Here is an 18,850-nt window from a genome sequence, read left to right as displayed (position 1 = left end):
TTGTCTTCTAAAGGAGGACATGCCAGTGAAAGGACAGGATTGTCTTCTAAAGGAGGACATGCCAGTGGAAGGACAGGAGTGTGTCTTCTAAAGGAGGACATACCAGTGAAAGGACAGGATTGTCTTCTAAAGGAGGACATGCCAGTGAAAGAACAGGAGTGTGTCTTCTAAAGGAGGACATGCCAGAGAAAGGACAGGATTGTCTTCTAAAGGAGGACATGCCAGAGAAAGGACAGGATTGTCTTCTAAAGGAGGACATGTCAGAGAAAGGACAGGATTGTCTTCTAAAGGAGGACATGCCAGAGAAAGGACAGGATTGTCTTCTAAAGGAGGACATGCCAGAGAAAGGACAGGATTGTCTTCTAAAGGAGGACATGTCAGAGAAAGGACAGGATTGTCTTCTAAAGGAGGACATGCCAGAGAAAGGACAGGATTGTCTTCTAAAGGAGGACGCCATCAACATCGGTAAGTTTCCTTTGTTGATCTTTTTCTGAACGGAAACTATGAAACTGATTATTAAAATTCTGATGATTAAATTTCCATGTTGCTTTGCAGGAATGTTAATGTTAAAAATGTTAATGTTTTACTTTATCATGCATTCCAATCTTTTGTTGTTGTTTACATTCACTCAGAGGTTATTTGTGAAATGCAAATCCCTTTTCTTTACTTTCAGAAGCGTCACATCGAAGGATTTGGGAAGAGGTTTGTATGTTTCTCTTACTGGGAGCCGTTACGTTTGTTGAATTAAAATTAGAATTATATTAAATTGAGCTCCAACAAAATGTAATTGTCATGTACGCATGTCTTATGTGTTTATTGGAAAGGTTGTACTGTGACTTTGTCTCTTCTTTCAAGAATACTGGAATAAAATGTCTTAAACTTGCTGTGTATTCTGTCTCCTGAGGTTTTTACTAGGAAATACTCCTGACAGCTTTGTAGGTAACTATCAGAGTGAAGTATAAAATAAAGTTCTGCCTGACACATTAGCAGGATGAAGAGTTCCTCAGGCTGCAGGATGGGGTTGCCAGGTTCTGTGTCTCAGACCTTGTTGCCAGGTTGAGTCCTTCCTGCCAGCGAGTGGCGACCCTCCGTCCTCTCTGGAGGTTCTGGAGGTTCTGCAGCTCCTCATCCGGCTCAGCAGGGAACCACAAAGCAAAGCAAGAAAGTGCAACATGGGATTTGAACTAAATATTCTTTCTTAATGACAGAATTTGCTCTTCCAATAAAGTTAGTTGAAAAAAGGTGGATTTCTATTTTGTATTTAAACTATTTTCCTGTTTTGCGGCTCAATGTTAAGACAAGGTTTGTTCATGAATTCAAGGAATCAAAAACAACATATTTAACCAAAACCTGGGATGAGAAGTAATGATCAATTTATTCCATTCTATTTCAAATAACATAACAAAAGTAAGATTGTATTTAGTCATTTTTGTTTCATTTCAAACATAAATAAAAGGAAAAAACATAGATTGCAGTAGAAAAGCTATCGTGTGTGAAAAGGAGTAGGGGTAATAAATCCTACCCCTCTCCAGTCAACCTATTTGCACTTTTATTTTTTTATTTAAACTGCAGCAGCCGGATAAACATCTAAAGCAACTGGTGGGCGAGTTCAGAGCTCACAGACAGCCTGTAGGGGGCAGCAACGCCATGCGCCGTTGTTTACTCTCCCATCAAGAGAAGAAGCATCAAGCATTATGGGGAGGAGAAGCCGTCAGACCGAGAGAAAAAAGGGAAAAGAGAGTATCTAGAAAACCTGAAAGCGTCCAGATAAATGTCCAATCCTGCTCCTCCTGTGAGTTAAACCTGGTTTTTCACTCGTCTTGTTCAACGAGTCTCCCACTTGTGTGGAATAAAAGGAGCAAGACGCTCAGCCTCCTGGCTCATGGAAAATCCAGTTTGGCAGAGTATTCAACACGTAGTGATGACAGTACATCGTCCAATAAAATATGCCTTTGGCTTTCAGTTCACATGTATCTGCAGCCAAATATATGAACAATATCAAACATAAATATCCTGACAGACGTTTTGCTCCTCCTGACATCTCCTCCTCTCTCCACTGCTACCCAACAATCAGCCTTCAGATCAAACTGTTGATGAGAAGAGGCAGATCATGGAAGAAGCAGTTTAGTTAGAGTTTCTTATATTACAAGCTTGCTCTTGTTTAACAGATGTGGGACTTCCTGCTTTTCACTTTTGTATTCTTATTAGTTGTTCCTTCATCAATCTCATCATGCCTGACTGGAATATATTTTAAACTTTATCAGAGTTAACTACTTCAGCAAGACGCCACTGACAGCACCGTCCATTGGAAAAACACACCCTGTGGACTGAACCAATTTGAGGCAAAGGGGTGATCATGCATAAGTACTAAACGTCTACCCTGAATACTCAAAACGGCCTCAAAAGTAAAAGAAAAGTTTCACATCAACATTATCTCTATCATCACATATATCAATAATTCATTATTTCATAATAATGATCAATAGACACTAAAAGCCTACTATATTGTAGCGGCCACTGTGAAGTAAGGGGGGAGGCGCAAAGCATCATGGGAAATGCTCCTCGTAACTTTGTTTATGTGTTGCCATAGTTACATGTTATAGTTCCGTGTTTGAGTTGCACTATTATGGTCAGCAGTTATAGCTCGTGCATTTGTGTTGTCTCACCCTGAGCCGAGGTGGCGGGTGAAAAATAGTGCTGAATAATAATAATAATAATAATGCTGAAAAAAATACTTTGGCTCACCTCATTAACTGCTTTTGCAATCTGGAAGTATCCATCTTCTGTCTGCTAGTACCGCCTGCCAATGTTTACCCTTTTTAATCCACATTCAAACTGCAGATGCTTTGATATTTCAGATTTTTCATCATACGTTCAATCACCTCTTTGTACTGTAACAATCCAGAATTCATTTTGAGACTCACGTCTCCTCCCGCCTATTACACATCTGGACAGGCGCCATCGCAATCTAATGCGCGCTCATTTGTCTTGATTGGTCTTGTGAGCCGATTCACTCGCTCACTGTTGCTTTACTTCCAGGGATGATTGAGAAACAATGGAGACGTTTGTACTTTTCAGAGGAAGCAAGAGAGTCACCCTGAAACTAACCGACCTGCGTACGGACAGAATCGCCCACACCTTCCAGGTATGGTCCACAATCAGCAGTTTGCTAGTTTGAATCCACGTGGAGCCCGGTCACCATGTGGAAGTTCAAACTGCAATTATCATGTCAACTTTGACCAAATTGTGATTTATACTTTACTGAACTAGTTGCATATTAAAAGAGGACCACACTATCAAGCTGAATCTTTTGAATCATATCCTGCCATGGGATTTAACAGTCATGACCTTAACACTAAATAGATTAGTGAGTAATTAGTAGTTAGTTAGTAATTAGTGAGTAATTACAGTAGTGAGTAAGCAGAAGAAACCTTGATAGGCATATGATTTATGTTGAAGATTGAACTGCCTGTGTGATTTTATAATACTATTTGAACAACTAAAACAATGAAACAATAGGTAGTATGGAAAAATGACAGATTAAGAGAAACTGTTAAAGTACATTAGTGCAAACTTGAAAATATCAGAACTCATATTCATACAATGTATTTGTTGTATCACATTATTTTCTGTTTTAGATCAACCTGTACAACATCAGGATTGTTCCCATGGACGATGGGCATTTCAATTCCAAATACACGCCATTGAGGTTGCTTGCCACCTCATTGATGGAGGTCACTACGAAGTTCATGGGGGAGAAGTTGGAGGAAGTCCAGGGGTGCCATCGGTCCCTGCTCCTTCACAGCAGTTCAGCCTCCGTCAGCCATCAAGCACTGCCTGTCTGGATCAGTGAGCACACCTCGGTCCTATCAAAGGTAGGACGGGTGCTGGAAGATGTCATTCGAAAGCCAAGGAAGGCTACAGGCAGTGTTGTAGGCAGAAATTCCAAGTGTGGATTTGTTTGCATCTGTGGTTTCACTGCTGTGAAATATCAGGGTCTTTTGTAAAAAGGAAAATTATAAACATTTACAAAACTCTAGAATAAAGTAGAAAAAAGTCTTTTTCTAAACATCATTTTACAGTTGTTTAGGGTGAATTACAAACACTTAAATATCTAGTATAGTATTCTATAGAAAGTTGTACAATACATTATATGTGATACATATATATGCTTTGGTCCACTTTACAGAACCTTAACAGGGAGCAGCTCTTGCTCCGTGGCGTTTCTCCGTCCTGTCTCTGACTGAGAGGAGGATCGTTGTCATATCTGAGCATAACGTTTGTGACATTCTGGGTAATGTGGGATGGGTAACAAATAAATCCTTGAGACGAGTAATGAAATACCTGCATTGAGGGACCCCACCACTGTCTGCATTACGCACTGGAACCTCAATGCAGACAAGCTGACAGCATTTCATGGTTCTACAGAACCAACATGAGTCCACACATACATCACTGTATCTGCTCACTGTTTGCCTCACTGTTTATTTATTACAGGTCTTTTCATATGTCGCACATATTGGATGGAATTTAGGAAATGAAATGTTGGAGTCTGAAGGCACAACTGGTAACTCAATTGATTTCTCTATTATTTGACAGAACTGGGCTTGTATTGAGCTTTTCTAAACTTTAAGTGACTCAAATCGCACGACAACACGTCTCAGCATTCTCATATAGAGTTAAAGCATTAGCACAGCCACAAGGAGCCGTTTGGGCTTCAGAACCACTTCACCTTGCAGTGGCGGGACAACAGTGGCCCTTTTTAAAAAATGACTTGTCTGTTCTCAACATTTGTCTTGTGGGGATTTTCTCCTGGAAGCAGAATGCCAGAACAAGACCTCCATTGAGGTTGTTGCATTCAGGCTATGGTGCCGACAGAGGTCCAGACCCAGGTATTGTTCTGATGGCACAACAGATTACAACTGAAAAGTCAATAATCAATAGATTTCTTGCAAAGGCTATTGCTCAGATTGCAGAATCCCGTAGACATACTGAGTTTTGTTCATTGTTACACATCAACAGGCGGCCCAAAACCTCGGAACTCTCAGAACATTGTAATCCCCTCAGAACTTATTCTCTCATAACCCAACCTTTATCACGGCATGTTGAGTCACCACGGAAGCTGTCAAGAAACACATTTTCAACATGCCCTTATTTCATAATATTTCAAGGAATACATAGAAAACACATAGCTACACTCTGCTAAACGTGTTCAAATACAGTAGGAATGTTTTAATATCTGCATTTACTTTATTTGTGAATGTGTCAAATGCAGAAATGAGCAACATGGAGTCCACACACTGAGGAGCAGCTGGAGACCTGATGGAGGCGTCCCATGGCCTGGACCAAGTCCCCCAAAAGATCAGTGACATTGAGGCCACTAGTCCCGGCTGGACAGTCCCGAGGCCAGAGGTCCAACAGGCCTTCAGCTGTTTAATCTGTAAAGGTACTTTGCCCATTGTTAATCAGTTTCAATAGTACTGAAAGTAAAGTGGAGACATGCAGGCCTGGTTATCAGTCTTAGTTATTTAGGTTCTTACTTTCAGACTAACACTGAATGTAACTATTTCAAATACTGTTTTAAAGATCAACTTGGTTTGTTTGGATCTAATTTTCCAGAACCCTGTTAAATGATTTGACATGAATTGAGTTTTCTCTAGATTATTTCTGTTGTTTATCTTGAGTGGATGCTTTGGAACACAGTTATCAGTGTTTCCTGATCGCTGCCCTAAAGAGGACAGCCACTCATTGTTGGTGTCCATGATTGTCCATATAAATATGTAAATAGCTTCATTATTTCTGGTGTTTAGTGTTCAAAATGATTCTGCTGTCAGACTTCTGTTGTGCATGTGTTCTTTCTTTGATTAAACTCTTTAAAGTCTTAAACTCTTTTTCAGTTCTTTCTTTATGTGTTTGAACAAAGGTGCTGACATCCACTGCTTCCTACATCTTTGAAAGACCGTTTAAAGTTTAACCCTCTGAATTATGAATCAGAATCAGAAATAACTTTATTTGTCTCCGTGGGCAACTGGGTGGGGCAAAGAGCGATACATAAAAGACATCAGAATAAATAAGTTTACTTCAATTAAATTAAGAATGTTAGAATCTTAAAAGCAAGCAGATTTAAAAGCCTTGGACAGGATTCTTTATTCTTCTCAGGACATAAAAGACCCCCCCCCCCCCCCCCCCCCCCCCCCCCCCCACACACACACACACACACACACAAATAGATTTTTCTCACAACTTTACAGAAACATCTACTCCAGTGGACTAAATGCGCCCGAGCATTCAACATAAAACTTCATAAACTAACTGTAAAAATGTATACATTTTCTTTTATTGTAAATATACAAACACTTGTTTCTTCTCATGCTTTTAAAAGCATTTCAACTATTTTGTTTGGACATTTCATCACTGTATATGTGTACAGACTTACAATGTTTTTGCCTGAATAAGGAACCAATGACACGACTTCCTGTGGCTCTTCCAGCTCAATGGTCAAACATGTCCAGCAGGAGAGGAGAGACATTGTGAGTCTCCACAGGTCTTCCAGATGCAGGACTGGTGTTACCATGCATGTTTACTGGACCAGCATGTTTTCTGTGGCATCAACTGAGATCTGAGTCTCGGCATCGCTGAACTCTTTATGTTGGTCCCATCAAGGTGCAAAGCAGCAAAATGTAGATCCTAAAGTAATAGTTTATGTTTTTAGTGACGATCGGGACCTTTTGCAAAATCACATTGTCACTTTATATAAATTCTACGTAATTATTTTAAGTACTGTAAAGCTCTCAAACTTCACCAAAGCTATCATGTAAAAGTTACAAATGCATCTCATGAGTTACCACAATTAATCTAAACAATCCCCACAACGCTCCGTTTGTCTCCTGATGATGTCAGACTTGTTGGTTTGAGGCTTCACTGCTGATGAGCCTAAATTTCCTCCTCTAAATCTGGCATGTCTTCTTACAAACTCCTGGGTCCGCCTCAGTCTGTCCTCCTGTTGTCTCGATACCTTGACGTAGAACACAGCGTCTCCTGGGCTTCTTTTTATTGTTCTTCTGCATCGAAGAGCCCAAACTAATACTGATGTTATCCATTCAATCAGCTCCTGAACAGTGACGTCTTTAATCAGAAGGAGCCACGGCGGCTTTACAGCTTCTGCTCCAGGGTGTCTGACAGCAGGACTGGGTTAGAGGCCTGCTGTCAGACACAACTAAAACACTCCTGTACCTGTACCTGTACCTGTACCTGTACCTGTACCTGTACCTGTACCTGTACCTGTACCTGTACCTGTACCTGTCCCTGTCCCTGTACCCGTACCTCTCCCTGTACACGTCCCTGTACCTGTACCTGTACCTGTCCCTGTCCCTGTACCCGTACCTCTCCCTGTACACGTCCCTGTACCCATCCCCGTCCCCATACCTGTACCTGTACCTGTCCCTGTACCTGTACCTGTACCTGTACCTGTACCCGTACCTGTACCTGTACCTGTACCTGTACCTGTCCCTGTACCCGTACCTGTCCCCATCCCTGTATCCGTCCCTGTCCCTGTCTCTGTCCCTGTCCCTGTACCCGTACCTGTCCCCGTCCCTGTATCCGTCTCTGTCCCTGTACCTGTACCTGTACCTGTACCTGTACCTGTCCCTGTCCCTGTACCCGTACCTCTCCCTGTACACGTCCCTGTACCCATCCCCGTCCCCATACCTGTACCTGTACCTGTCCCTGTACCTGTACCCGTACCTGTACCTGTACCTGTACCTGTACCTGTACCTGTCCCTGTACCCGTACCTGTCCCCGTCCCTGTATCCGTCCCTGTCCCTGTCTCTGTCCCTGTACCCGTACCTGTCCCCGTCCCTGTATCCGTCTCTGTCCCTGTCCCTGTACCTGTACCTGTACCTGTACCTCAAACACTAATCATGTTTCTAAACTGATTGAACAGAATCAGTTTGTTTGTTAGTTTTCCAGAACATGCAGCTTCTGTTCTCATCATTTCTCCCAACGAGTGAATTGGAAAATCTTTGGAAAATCTTTCTGACCAATAATTCTAACTTGATTCCATCTGGTTCTTAACACCAGAACGTTTCTTGAACATACGGTCATGGGAACCAGTATTACCAGTATGGTTGTTAAAAATGAAAAATCAATGACTCTTTTCATCCTGCGGGACTATAACATTGAACTAACGTTACACTGAGCCCTGTGATTATTTCTTTTGCATTGGGTGTTATAAATATGTTAAATCACACATTCCTACTGCGGCACATGGCGCCACAGGTCTGGACAGTTTCCACAGTAAATTTTGTGATTCTACGTACACTGAAGACACTGAACACGTTCTTCCACTGCTCCTCTCAGACTTTACGTCCCTCCAGGCTTCAGCAGCAGGAAGGAAACATTGGCTGAGTATCTTTAAAAAAGACTAATATACTGATATCATGGACTGTTTCTGAGATGTCCACTCAAGACAAAACCTGCCAAGTCCAAACCAGAAATAAATAAGAAGAGACTTCATTTTGAAATTGAAGTAATTTACCGGGGTGGCGTGGTAAGAGAAATTATTTGTTGCAATATTTGTTCAAAATTTGATTTTTTTATGTTTTGTCTGAAAAAAATCTCTTCAATTTTGTTCAAACTTGTATTTTAAATTGAGATTCTTAATCACTATAGAAATGTCAAAATCTTTAAATATCAGACTATTGTTGAAACATTAATGAACTAACATTACATTTGAGTATTTGTACACTACACTATATCAAAACAGGCAGAATGGAAACAACCTGCAGATCAAGCAGAGACAAAGATGAAGGTACTTTATGTCAGGGGTTTTGTTGTTGTTATATTTCAGTATTATATCAATAAGGCTAAGACGGGTTGTGTGGAGCAACCACAAAAAGAAAGACTAATATGAACATAAATGATGTATTGTACTAAATTATTAGAGTTTTTCCAAGTATAAAAATAAACTAGTATGACAAAAATAGACCAAACCAGCCCAGAGCTCATCCAGAAGCTGATCACTGGTTTAGTCATATACACGTGTTTTGATTCATATCAAGTTTTTACACACTAACGTTCATTCAATCAGGTCTTCAGAGGACAAACATGTCTCCACAGTGCCACCTGCAGGTATTGTTTTGTAACTGCTTATCACGTGTCAGATAGTCGCAGGCGAACGTCATTTTAACATCCAGGACTTACGGGGTTAATCAGGAGTACGTGTGGAAAAATAACCCAGTGCAGAGTCAGCATGTGTGTATCACATTGATATCTAATCAAACACCATATTTCTGGTGGTGACAACACAGACTGAGGCCGCAGCGGCTATTTGACATCGAGGTATGTATGGTGTGTTAACGTGGAGTTTTACTGTGAAAGGTTCAGGCAAACATGAACCAATCAGAAACAAAAGGGGCGCTGAAGCCCCGCCCATCAATGGCAGCGTTAACGTATTTCATCCATGATAAAAGAAAATAGGAAATTGAGTTGAATTTCCATTTTTTTAATTTTTCTCCAAAAACCAGAAAACGAAAAAACAAGTTGAATTCTAGTTTTTTCGTTTTGTGACTAAAATGGAAAAAAACAAAAACAAACGACCCGTTTCTTTGTTTGTGATTGAGTGGATTTTGCCAACAAATCAAACTAACAAAACGTACCTTGGTTGTACACGGACCCTACCAGACCTCCAGCAAAGGAAAGGTGTTTGTACTTTCATGTCACTTTGGGGTGCAGGCTGTGATCGGGGTCTCCACACTGCACATCACTGCCATCCCAGTAGTTTACATTTTCTCCCTGTTTCCATGTTTCCAACCTAAACAACGGATGCACTGCCATGTCATGAGCTATATGTTGTCGGGAGAGTGTGGAGACTTATTGAATAGTTGTTTAAGTTTCTTTAATGGTGTTTTACAATCTTGATTTTGTTCGATTAACACTTGCCAGCCAAAACAACAGAGCTGCAATGCATTATGGGAGTGGGTAGGCGGTGTTTCAAATGTCTTTATTTGGGCTTATATTAGGCTTGTTAGTGTTGGTAATGATTGCGTTGTGTTTTTGTTGTCTGGCTGAAGCCTGGTGTTGAGCCGTGTTCAGAGTGAGGTGTGACGGAGGTTCTTAGGGAGAAGACCAGGGAGGACAAAGATCGTTTTATCGTCGTGTGGATGTTCCTCAGTTTACAACAACAACTAAAGAAAAAGCCGCAGTGAAGCAGCAAACTCAGTGTGGCTTTAAAATAAAGGATTTAAAAATAAAGGATTTAAAAATAAAGGATTTTAAAATAAAGGATTTTAAAATAAAGGATTTAAAAATAAAGGATTTTAAAATAAAGGATTTAAAATAAAGGATTTAAAAATAAAGGATTCAAAATAAAGGATCAGTCCCCACAGGGGGGCGATATGGTGAAGAAAAGAACCCAGAAGGTTCCTCTAGTTTGAAGGGAGACTGCGATATTGTGAAAGGGTTTTTGAGAGTACTATGTTCAGAATACTTCAGTCAAACAGGTTTTACCACTTTGAAGTAGAATTAAGTGTTTATACTTCACATTGAAATGTAAATGTTTAGTGACATTCAGGTCAAACCTCTCATACTGCTTTAAGGTAAACTGGAATTTAATACTCAAAGAAGTTACATTGGAGCCTGAGAGTATTTATGTTTAACATTTATTTATTTATTTACTTTTTATTATTGTATTTACACTTTTTTAGGACTTATTTTCAACCCAACCAGCCAAAGACACTTTGATTGGTTTTACTGAATACTGTTTATGTTGTAGTTTTTTATACTTTATATGTCAAACTGATTCTCTGGGTTTCATTTTTCTTTAATTTGCCACAAAATGCAGGTGAAGTAGTTTAAGTTAAGATAAATAAAGAAACAAGACTGCAGAGTGTAACTGGGTTTTTGTTCTTCTGACTGAATAAAGTTTAAATAAGTTCTTAAGTCGTTCTGAGAAGTATTTTGATTCAATAAGTGAGTTTTACAATAAGTTCTAGGTAAACAAAGCTTCTGCTAATAGTGCTTTTAACTCCAGACGTCTTAGTTACTCCAAAAATACACTATTGAGTATCTTTGCAATAGTAATGTAAATATCGGATCGGGAAAGTATCGGTATCGGCCGATACTCAATTCTGAAAAATCAGATCGGTATCGGGGGCAAAAACTGTGATCGGGACGTCCCTAGTTTTTATGGCATGGCGGGGAGGCAGCTGTTTTCCCATGTGGAGACTGAAGGAGGAAAAACTCCTGCTGTCTCTTTATAATCCTGCAAAATACTCTTGAAGGCAGATTAATGAAGATTTATAAAAAAAAAATTTTGATGTACAAACAGACAAGAACATCACAATGACAATGATTTTATTGTAACACTGACAACAGAACCTGGCTACCAAACATAAAGCTGCGGTGTGGATTGATGTGTTTTTGGATTCAGTACAGAGATACTAACGTCAGAAGTGAAATCCTGTGATTGTGTTTTCCTGCAGAGTCACTGTCACTGCCATGTGCAACATGGATCTGAGCCGCTTCCCTCTGGACACACAGACCTGCTCACTGGAGATCGAGAGCTGTGAGTGCTCATGGCCAGACACCCACATCACATCCAGGTTTAATGTGTTGAGGCTCATGGTCAGGGTCAGAGGTCGGATGTAGATCAAACAACCAACATCAAGGTCAGAAAATGTGAAGTGAGCTAAGTTTTAATCAGGAATATTGAAGATTTGAAAGTGGGTTTATGTGCCTGTTACATTTGATAGAATGAAGATAAAACTGTCTCATCACCTCTGGCACTATTTATGTGAGGCTGTAAGACAGGTTGGAACCTCTGCAATTTAATTCAATTCAATTCAATACAGTTTTATTTGTAAAGCTCTAAATCACAACAACAAACATCTCAGAACCTCTTACAATGATAGAGAACAACAGAACCCAACTAAACCTTCCAGAACCTCTTACAATGATAGAGAACAACAGAACCCAACTAAACCTTCCAGAACCTCTTACAATGATAGAGAACAACAGAACCCAACTAAACCTTCCAGAACCTCTTACAATGATAGAGAACAACAGAACCCAACTAAACCTTCCAGAACCTCTTACAATGATAGAGAACAACAGAACCCAACTAAACCTTCCAGAACCTCTTACAATGATAGAGAACAACAGAACCCAACTAAACCTTCCAGAACCTCTTACAATGATAGAGAACAACAGAACCCAACTAAACCTTCCAGAACCTCTTACAATGATAGAGAACAACAGAACCCAACTAAACCTTCCAGAACCTCTTACAATGATAGAGAACAACAGAACCCAACTAAACCTTCCAGAACCTCTTACAATGATAGAGAACAACAGAACCCAACTAAACCTTCCAGAACCTCTTACAATGATAGAGAACAACAGAACCCAACTAAACCTTCCAGAACCTCTTACAATGATAGAGAACAACAGAACCCAACTAAACCTTCCAGAACCTCTTACAATGATAGAGAACAACAGAACCCAACTAAACCTTCCAGAACCTCTTACAATGATAGAGAACAACAGAACCCAACTAAACCTTCCAGAGCAGCAGATGGAACAAGCAACAGTGGAAACCAGGAAGAACTCCCTCTCAGGAAGAACAGTTCATAAGAAGTCCCTCTTCAGGAAGAAAGGGGGCGGAGCCTAGACTCTGGAAGGGCGGAGCCTAGACTCTGGAAGGGCGGAGCCTAGACTCTGGAAGGGAGGGGGGGGGGCATCCGCCTTGACCGGTTGGGGGGAGAAGTACATGGGATAGGACAGGGAGAGAGAGGAATAGAAGAGGGAGAGAGAGAGGAATAGAAGAGAGAGAGAGGAATAGAAGAGGGAGAGAGAGGAATAGAAGAGAGGGAGAGAGAGGAATAGAAGAGAGAGAGAGAGAGAGGAATAGAAGAGAGAGAGAGAGGAATAGAAGAGGGAGAGAGAGGAATAGAAGAGAGGGAGAGAGAGGAATAGAAGAGAGAGAGAGAGAGAGGAATAGAAGAGAGAGAGAGAGGAATAGAAGAGGGAGAGAGAGAGGAATAGAAGAGGGAGAGAGAGAGGAATAGAAGAGAGAGAGAGAGAGGAATAGAAGAGGGAGAGAGAGGAATAGAAGAGAGGGAGAGAGAGAGGAATAGAAGAGAGAGAGAGAGAGAGGAATAGAAGAGAGAGAGAGAGGAATAGAAGAGGGAGAGAGAGAGGAATAGAAGAGAGAGAGAGAGAGGAATAGAAGAGAGAGAGAGAGGAATAGAAGAGGGGGAGAGAGAGGAATAGAAGAGGGAGAGAGAGAGGAATAGAAGAGGGAGAGAGAGAGGAATAGAAGAGGGGGAGAGAGAGGAATAGAAGAGGGGGAGAGAGAGGAATAGAAGAGAGAGAGAGAGAGGAATAGAAGAGGGAGAGAGAGAGGAATAGAAGAGGGGGAGAGAGAGGAATAGAAGAGAGAGAGAGAGAGGAATAGAAGAGGGAGAGAGAGAGGAATAGAAGAGGGAGAGAGAGGAATAGAAGAGGGAGAGAGAGAGGAATAGAAGAGGGAGAGAGAGAGGAATAGAAGAGAGAGAGAGAGAGGAATAGAAGAGAGAGAGAGAGAGAGAGAGAGGCAGACAGGCCAGAGAAGTACAAATACTAAGAAAAGTCTATGATGAGCGTTGGTCTGATGATGAACCAATCTCAGTCTGGAGTTTAAGGGCCGTGCCGTTGCGGTGGGGTCCCGGTGCTGTGGTGGGGTCCCGGTGCTGTGGGGGGGGGTCCCGGTGCTGTGGGGGGGTCCCGGTGCTGTGGGGGGGTCCCGGTGCTGTGGGGGGTCGGGTAGTAGGACCGTGGTAACTCCACTCTGGGAGTCTTGGGTCTGATCCCCTGGATCCTGCTCCCCTCCTGTCAGGATCTGGTGGCTCCAGTAATGTTGTTACACAGAGAGAAAGAAAGAAAGACAAGAAACAGAAGCTCCAAATGTAGAGTTCCTCCCTTTAACGGGAGAGAGGAAATCCCCTCAGCAGTCTAGGCCTAGAGCAGCTCAACTTAGTGCTCCTATTTTATTCCTAATGAGAAGCTCTATCAAAGAGGAAGGTTTTTAGTCTCCTCTTAAATAAACTAATGGTGTCGGCCCTTCGGACCGAGGCTGGTAGTTGATTCCAGAGTAAAGGAGCCATATGGCTGAAACTCCTGCCTCCTCTTTTACTTTGAAGGACTTTAGGGATTACCAACAGTCCTGCATCCTCAGAGCCAAGGGCTCGTGGAGGGTGAGACCCTTCTAGAAGTTTCTCCATATAGGACGGAGCCTGGTGATGAAGAGTTTTAGATGTGATCAGAAGGATGTTGAATTCTATTCTAGATTTGATGTGAAGCCAGTGTAAGGATGCTAAGACTGGGGAGATGTGCTCTCTTCTTCCAGTTCTGGTTAGTAAACCTGCAGCAGCGTTCTGCTCTAGCTGGAAGATCCTAACAGAGGAGTTTGGACATCCTGACATTAGGGAGTTTTGGACATCCTGACATTAGGGAGTTACAATCATCTCATCTTCAAGTCACAAAGGCAGGAAGCATTTGTTCTGCATCTTTGAAGGACAAGAAGTTTCTCATTTTTGCAATATTCCTTAGATGGAAGAAGGCTGTCCTGGAGACATGTTTAACATGGGACATAAAGGACAGATCCTGATCAGAAATAACACCCAGGTTCCTAATATCACTGTTAGAGGTTAAGGTAATATTATCTAAGGTAATCAGACTATCTGAAAAGTAATCCCTGAGCTTTTTAGGACCTAGGATTAGAACCTCAGTCTTGGATGTGTTGAGCATTAAGAAGTTGATAGACATCCAGGACTTAACGTCCCTGAGGCAGGACTCTAGTTTAACAAGTTGGTCGGCCTGATTGGCTTTAACTGATAAATAGAGCTGAGTATCATCTGCATAACAATGAAAGTTAATGTTGTGTTTCCTAATAATATTTCCGAGTGGTAACATCTAGAGATTAAACAATATGGGTCCGAGGACGGAGCCTTGTGGTACTCCACACAGGACCCCTTCATGTATTGAAGATTTGTTATTTACATGAACAAATTGAAACCGGTCAGATTAATATGATTTAAACCAGTTTAAGGCTAAGTTTTTAATGCCGACGCCATCTTCTAATCTCCTTAAGAGTATATTATGATGGACAGTATCAAATGCAGTACTAAGGTCCAGAAGAAGTAAAGCAGATCGAAGAGCTCTATCTGAGGCCATTAGAAGGTCATTAGTAACTTTTAGCAGAGCAGTCTCTGTACTGTGGTTCATTCTGAAGCTGGACTGAAGGTCCTCTAACAGATTATTCTCCTGCAGATAATCCTGGAGTTGTTTAGCCACTACTTGCTCCAGAACCTTTGACAGGAAAGGAAGGTTGGAGATGGGCCTGTAGTTTGAGAGAAGGCTTGTGTCTAAGTTTGGCTTCTTAATGAGAGGTTTAATAACTGCTAGTTTAAAGGATTGGGGCACATAGCCTATTGGTAGAGACTGGTTAATAATTGCCAGTATAGAATTATTAATTAGTGGCAGTGCCTCTTTCAGAATTCTAGTAGGAATTGGGTCCAACAGGCTAGTAGTTGGTTTAGCAGAAGAAATAAGGGAGTTTAGTTGGACTAGTTGTATTTGCTGAAAGCATTCCAGATGACTGTTAGGTTTAACCAGTTCCTCTGTTATGGGGCTAACGGACGGTAGGGTTTGATGGATGTTATCCCTAAGCCTTGTCATTTTATTTTGAAAGAACTTCATGAAGTCCTCACTACATATATTGTTAGGAATGGTGGGCTCAACACTATTTTGGTTCTTGGTCAGTTTGGCTACAGTACTGAAAAGAAAGCGGGGGTTGTTTTTGTTTTCCTCTATTAAGGATGAGTAGTAATTAGTTCTACTTCTACTCAGAGCTTTCTTATAAGTTTTGAAGCTATCCTTCCAGGCTATATAATCTAGCTCTGTTTTTGTTGAACGCCAAGTTCTTTCTAATCTACGGGAGCGTTGTTTAAGCTCGCGGGTTGATGAGTTAAACCATGGGGAGGACTTTTCCTGTTTTTTCAGTTTCATTTTTTGAGGAGCTATGTCGTCTAGCGTTGTTTTTAGCATATCTGTCAGACTGTTTGTTAGGTATTCAATGTCTGAGCTAGCAACAGTATACGGGTCAGGAAGATCCACTACTGATTCTATAGCAGAGGGAATTCTTTCCTTGAATTTAGTTACTATGTTATCAGAGAGAGACCTGGTTAACACGGCTTTAACCGGAGGGTTAGAACTATTTAGAACAAAGTCAAAGGTTATTAAGAAGTGATCTGACAGGAAATCATAGTGAGGAGAGATGGTCAGATGCTCTATATTCAAACCATAAGTTAGAATAAGGTCTAGGGTGTGGAGATGTTTCTGGGTAGGCCCGTCTACTACCTGAGAGAAACCTAGAGAGTCAAGTGTAGATCTAAAGCTGCACTGAAACTATCATTTTCTAGGTCAACATGAACATTGAAGTCTCCTACCATGATAACCTTATCTTTAGTCAGGGCTAGATCTGACAACAATTCAGAGAATTCAGTTAGAAAAGTTGAAGAAGGTCCAGGAGGACGAGAAATGATTACAGATTCTACAGAATTTACTATTTTATTTGACGGGTGTGGCATGGTCATGCTCAGACTCTCAAAAGAACTAAAGTTGGGTTTTGGGTTAATATTAATTAGTAAGTGAGAGTTCTAGATGGCTGCCTCCACCCTCCTCCACCACCTCCACCAGCTATTTGAGTGTTAGTATGACTTGGAGGGGAGGCTTCATTTAGACTAACATACTCATCTTTACGTAGCAGGTTTCTGTTCATCCAAAGAGATCAATGTTGTGTTCGGTTATCAGATCATTGACTAGAAGAGCTTTGGATGATAAAGATCTCATGTTTAGGAAACCACATCTCATTTGTTTGTCTTGATTTTGTCTAGTTTCACACTTGATACGGATGAAGTTTTTGTAGTCATTAGAAGTAGTTTTCCTAGGTTTAGATAGTTTTATACTTGTGGTGGTCCGAGGGATAGACACAGTCTCTATGGGATGTTTAACTAAGTTAGCTATGGTTGGTGACTGCCCAGAGGGAAACTCAGAGAGGCGTGTAGGACTGCCACTCTGTTGCCTGGTCCCCACTCTGCTACGTCAGGATGGAGGAGCTAAGCTTTTAACTCTGTTTCTAGATAAGAGGTACGCTCCATCCAACGTGGGATGGATGCCGTCCCTCCTGATGAGACCAGGCTTGTCCCAGAAGGACTTCCAGTTATTAATGAAGCCTACCGAGTTACTGGGACACCACCCTGACAGTCAGCTGTGGCTCTACAGTGAACCTGAAGTGGCTCCTTGAAGTTTTCACGACTACTAGTAAACTCTATTTAAATACATTCTGTACATTTTAACAAAACTATTACCTGAGCTAAAATACTTAATCGTTCAAATGGAAAAGGAGGCAAAAGGTTAAAAGGAACTGGAGTCGAGTGTCTAAAAGTCCAAACTGTTCCTGAAACTGAGTAAAAGAGGTGAAAGCAGTTCTCAGGTTCCTCTGCACAGCAACATGACATGGTGAATGAGGGCCACATAGACTTCACTGCCCAGGAACCTTTTCACTTCAAGTCTATTCTCATCCAGGTTGTTCAACATCGTTCTCTTGAAATCTGTCCTGAAGTGTTGTGCTTCACATCCTTTGTTTTGTGTGTGTTTTCCTTTAGATGCATACACTGACGACGACCTGATGCTGTACTGGAAGAAAGGCAACGAGTCCCTGAACACTGACGACAGAATATCTCTGTCCCAGTTCCTCATCCAGAAGTTCCACACGACCACCAAGCTGGCTTTTTACAGTAGTACAGGTACTGTGGTCCACTGCAGATCCTCTACACCTCTGATCCCACCTCTGATCCTAAACCTGATCCCACCTCTGATCCTAAACCTGATCCCACTTCTGATCCTAAACCTGATCCCACTTCTGATCCTAAACCTGTGATCCTAAACCTGATCCCACCTCTGATCCTAAACCTGATCCCACCTCTGATCCTAAACCTGACCCCACTTCTGATCCTAAACCTGATCCTAAACCTGAACCTAAACCTGATCCCACTTCTGATCCTAAACCTGATCCCACCTCTGATCCTAAACCTGATCCCACCTCTGATCCTAAACCTGATCCCACCTCTGATCCTAAACCTGACCCCACTTCTGATCCTAAACCTGATCCTAAACCTGAACCTAAACCTGATCCCACCTCTGATCCTAAACCTGATCCCACCTCTGATCCTAAACCTGATCCCACCTCTGATCCTAAACCTGATCCCACTTCTGATCCTAAACCTTAACCTAAACCTGACCCCACCTCTGATCCTAAACCTGATCCCACTTCTGATCCTAAACCTGAACCTAAACCTGATCCCACTTCTGATCCTAAACCTGAGCCCACCTCTGAACCTAAACCTGATCCCACTTCTGATCCTAAACCTGATCCCACCTCTGATCCTAAACCTGATCCCACCTCTGATCCTAAACCTGATCCCACTTCTGATCCTAAACCTGTGATCCTAAACCTGATCCCACCTCTGATCCTAAACCTGACCCCACTTCTGATCCTAAACCTGATCCTAAACCTGAACCTAAACCTGATCCCACTTCTGATCCTAAACCTGATCCCACCTCTGATCCTAAACCTGATCCCACCTCTGATCCTAAACCTGATCCCACCTCTGATCCTAAACCTGATCCCACTTCTGATCCTAAACCTTAACCTAAACCTGACCCCACCTCTGATCCTAAACCTGATCCCACTTCTGATCCTAAACCTGAACCTAATCCTGATCCCACTTCTGATCCTAAACCTGAGCCCACC

At 41.7% G+C, this 18,850-nt stretch overlaps 1 protein-coding gene across 1 annotated transcript in view; it reads left to right on the top strand.

The window, feature by feature from the left end:
• LOC308120088 (gamma-aminobutyric acid receptor subunit rho-1-like) overlaps positions 1-18,850 on the top strand; it is a 54,573-nt gene that overhangs the window by 17,988 nt on the left and 17,735 nt on the right. The window contains exons 6-7 of the mRNA XM_080480489.1: positions 11,481-11,563; positions 17,703-17,843. Coding sequence (XP_080336615.1) covers positions 11,481-11,563; positions 17,703-17,843 — 224 coding nt within the window. The remainder of the gene's footprint in view (positions 1-11,480; positions 11,564-17,702; positions 17,844-18,850) is intronic.

This window comes from Lipophrys pholis (assembly GCF_963383615.2).
Source record: "Lipophrys pholis genome assembly, chromosome: 14".
NCBI lineage: Eukaryota > Metazoa > Chordata > Actinopteri > Blenniiformes > Blenniidae > Lipophrys > Lipophrys pholis.
Note: the sequence above shows the minus strand (reverse complement) of the source record. Positions and strands in the feature narration are given on the sequence as shown.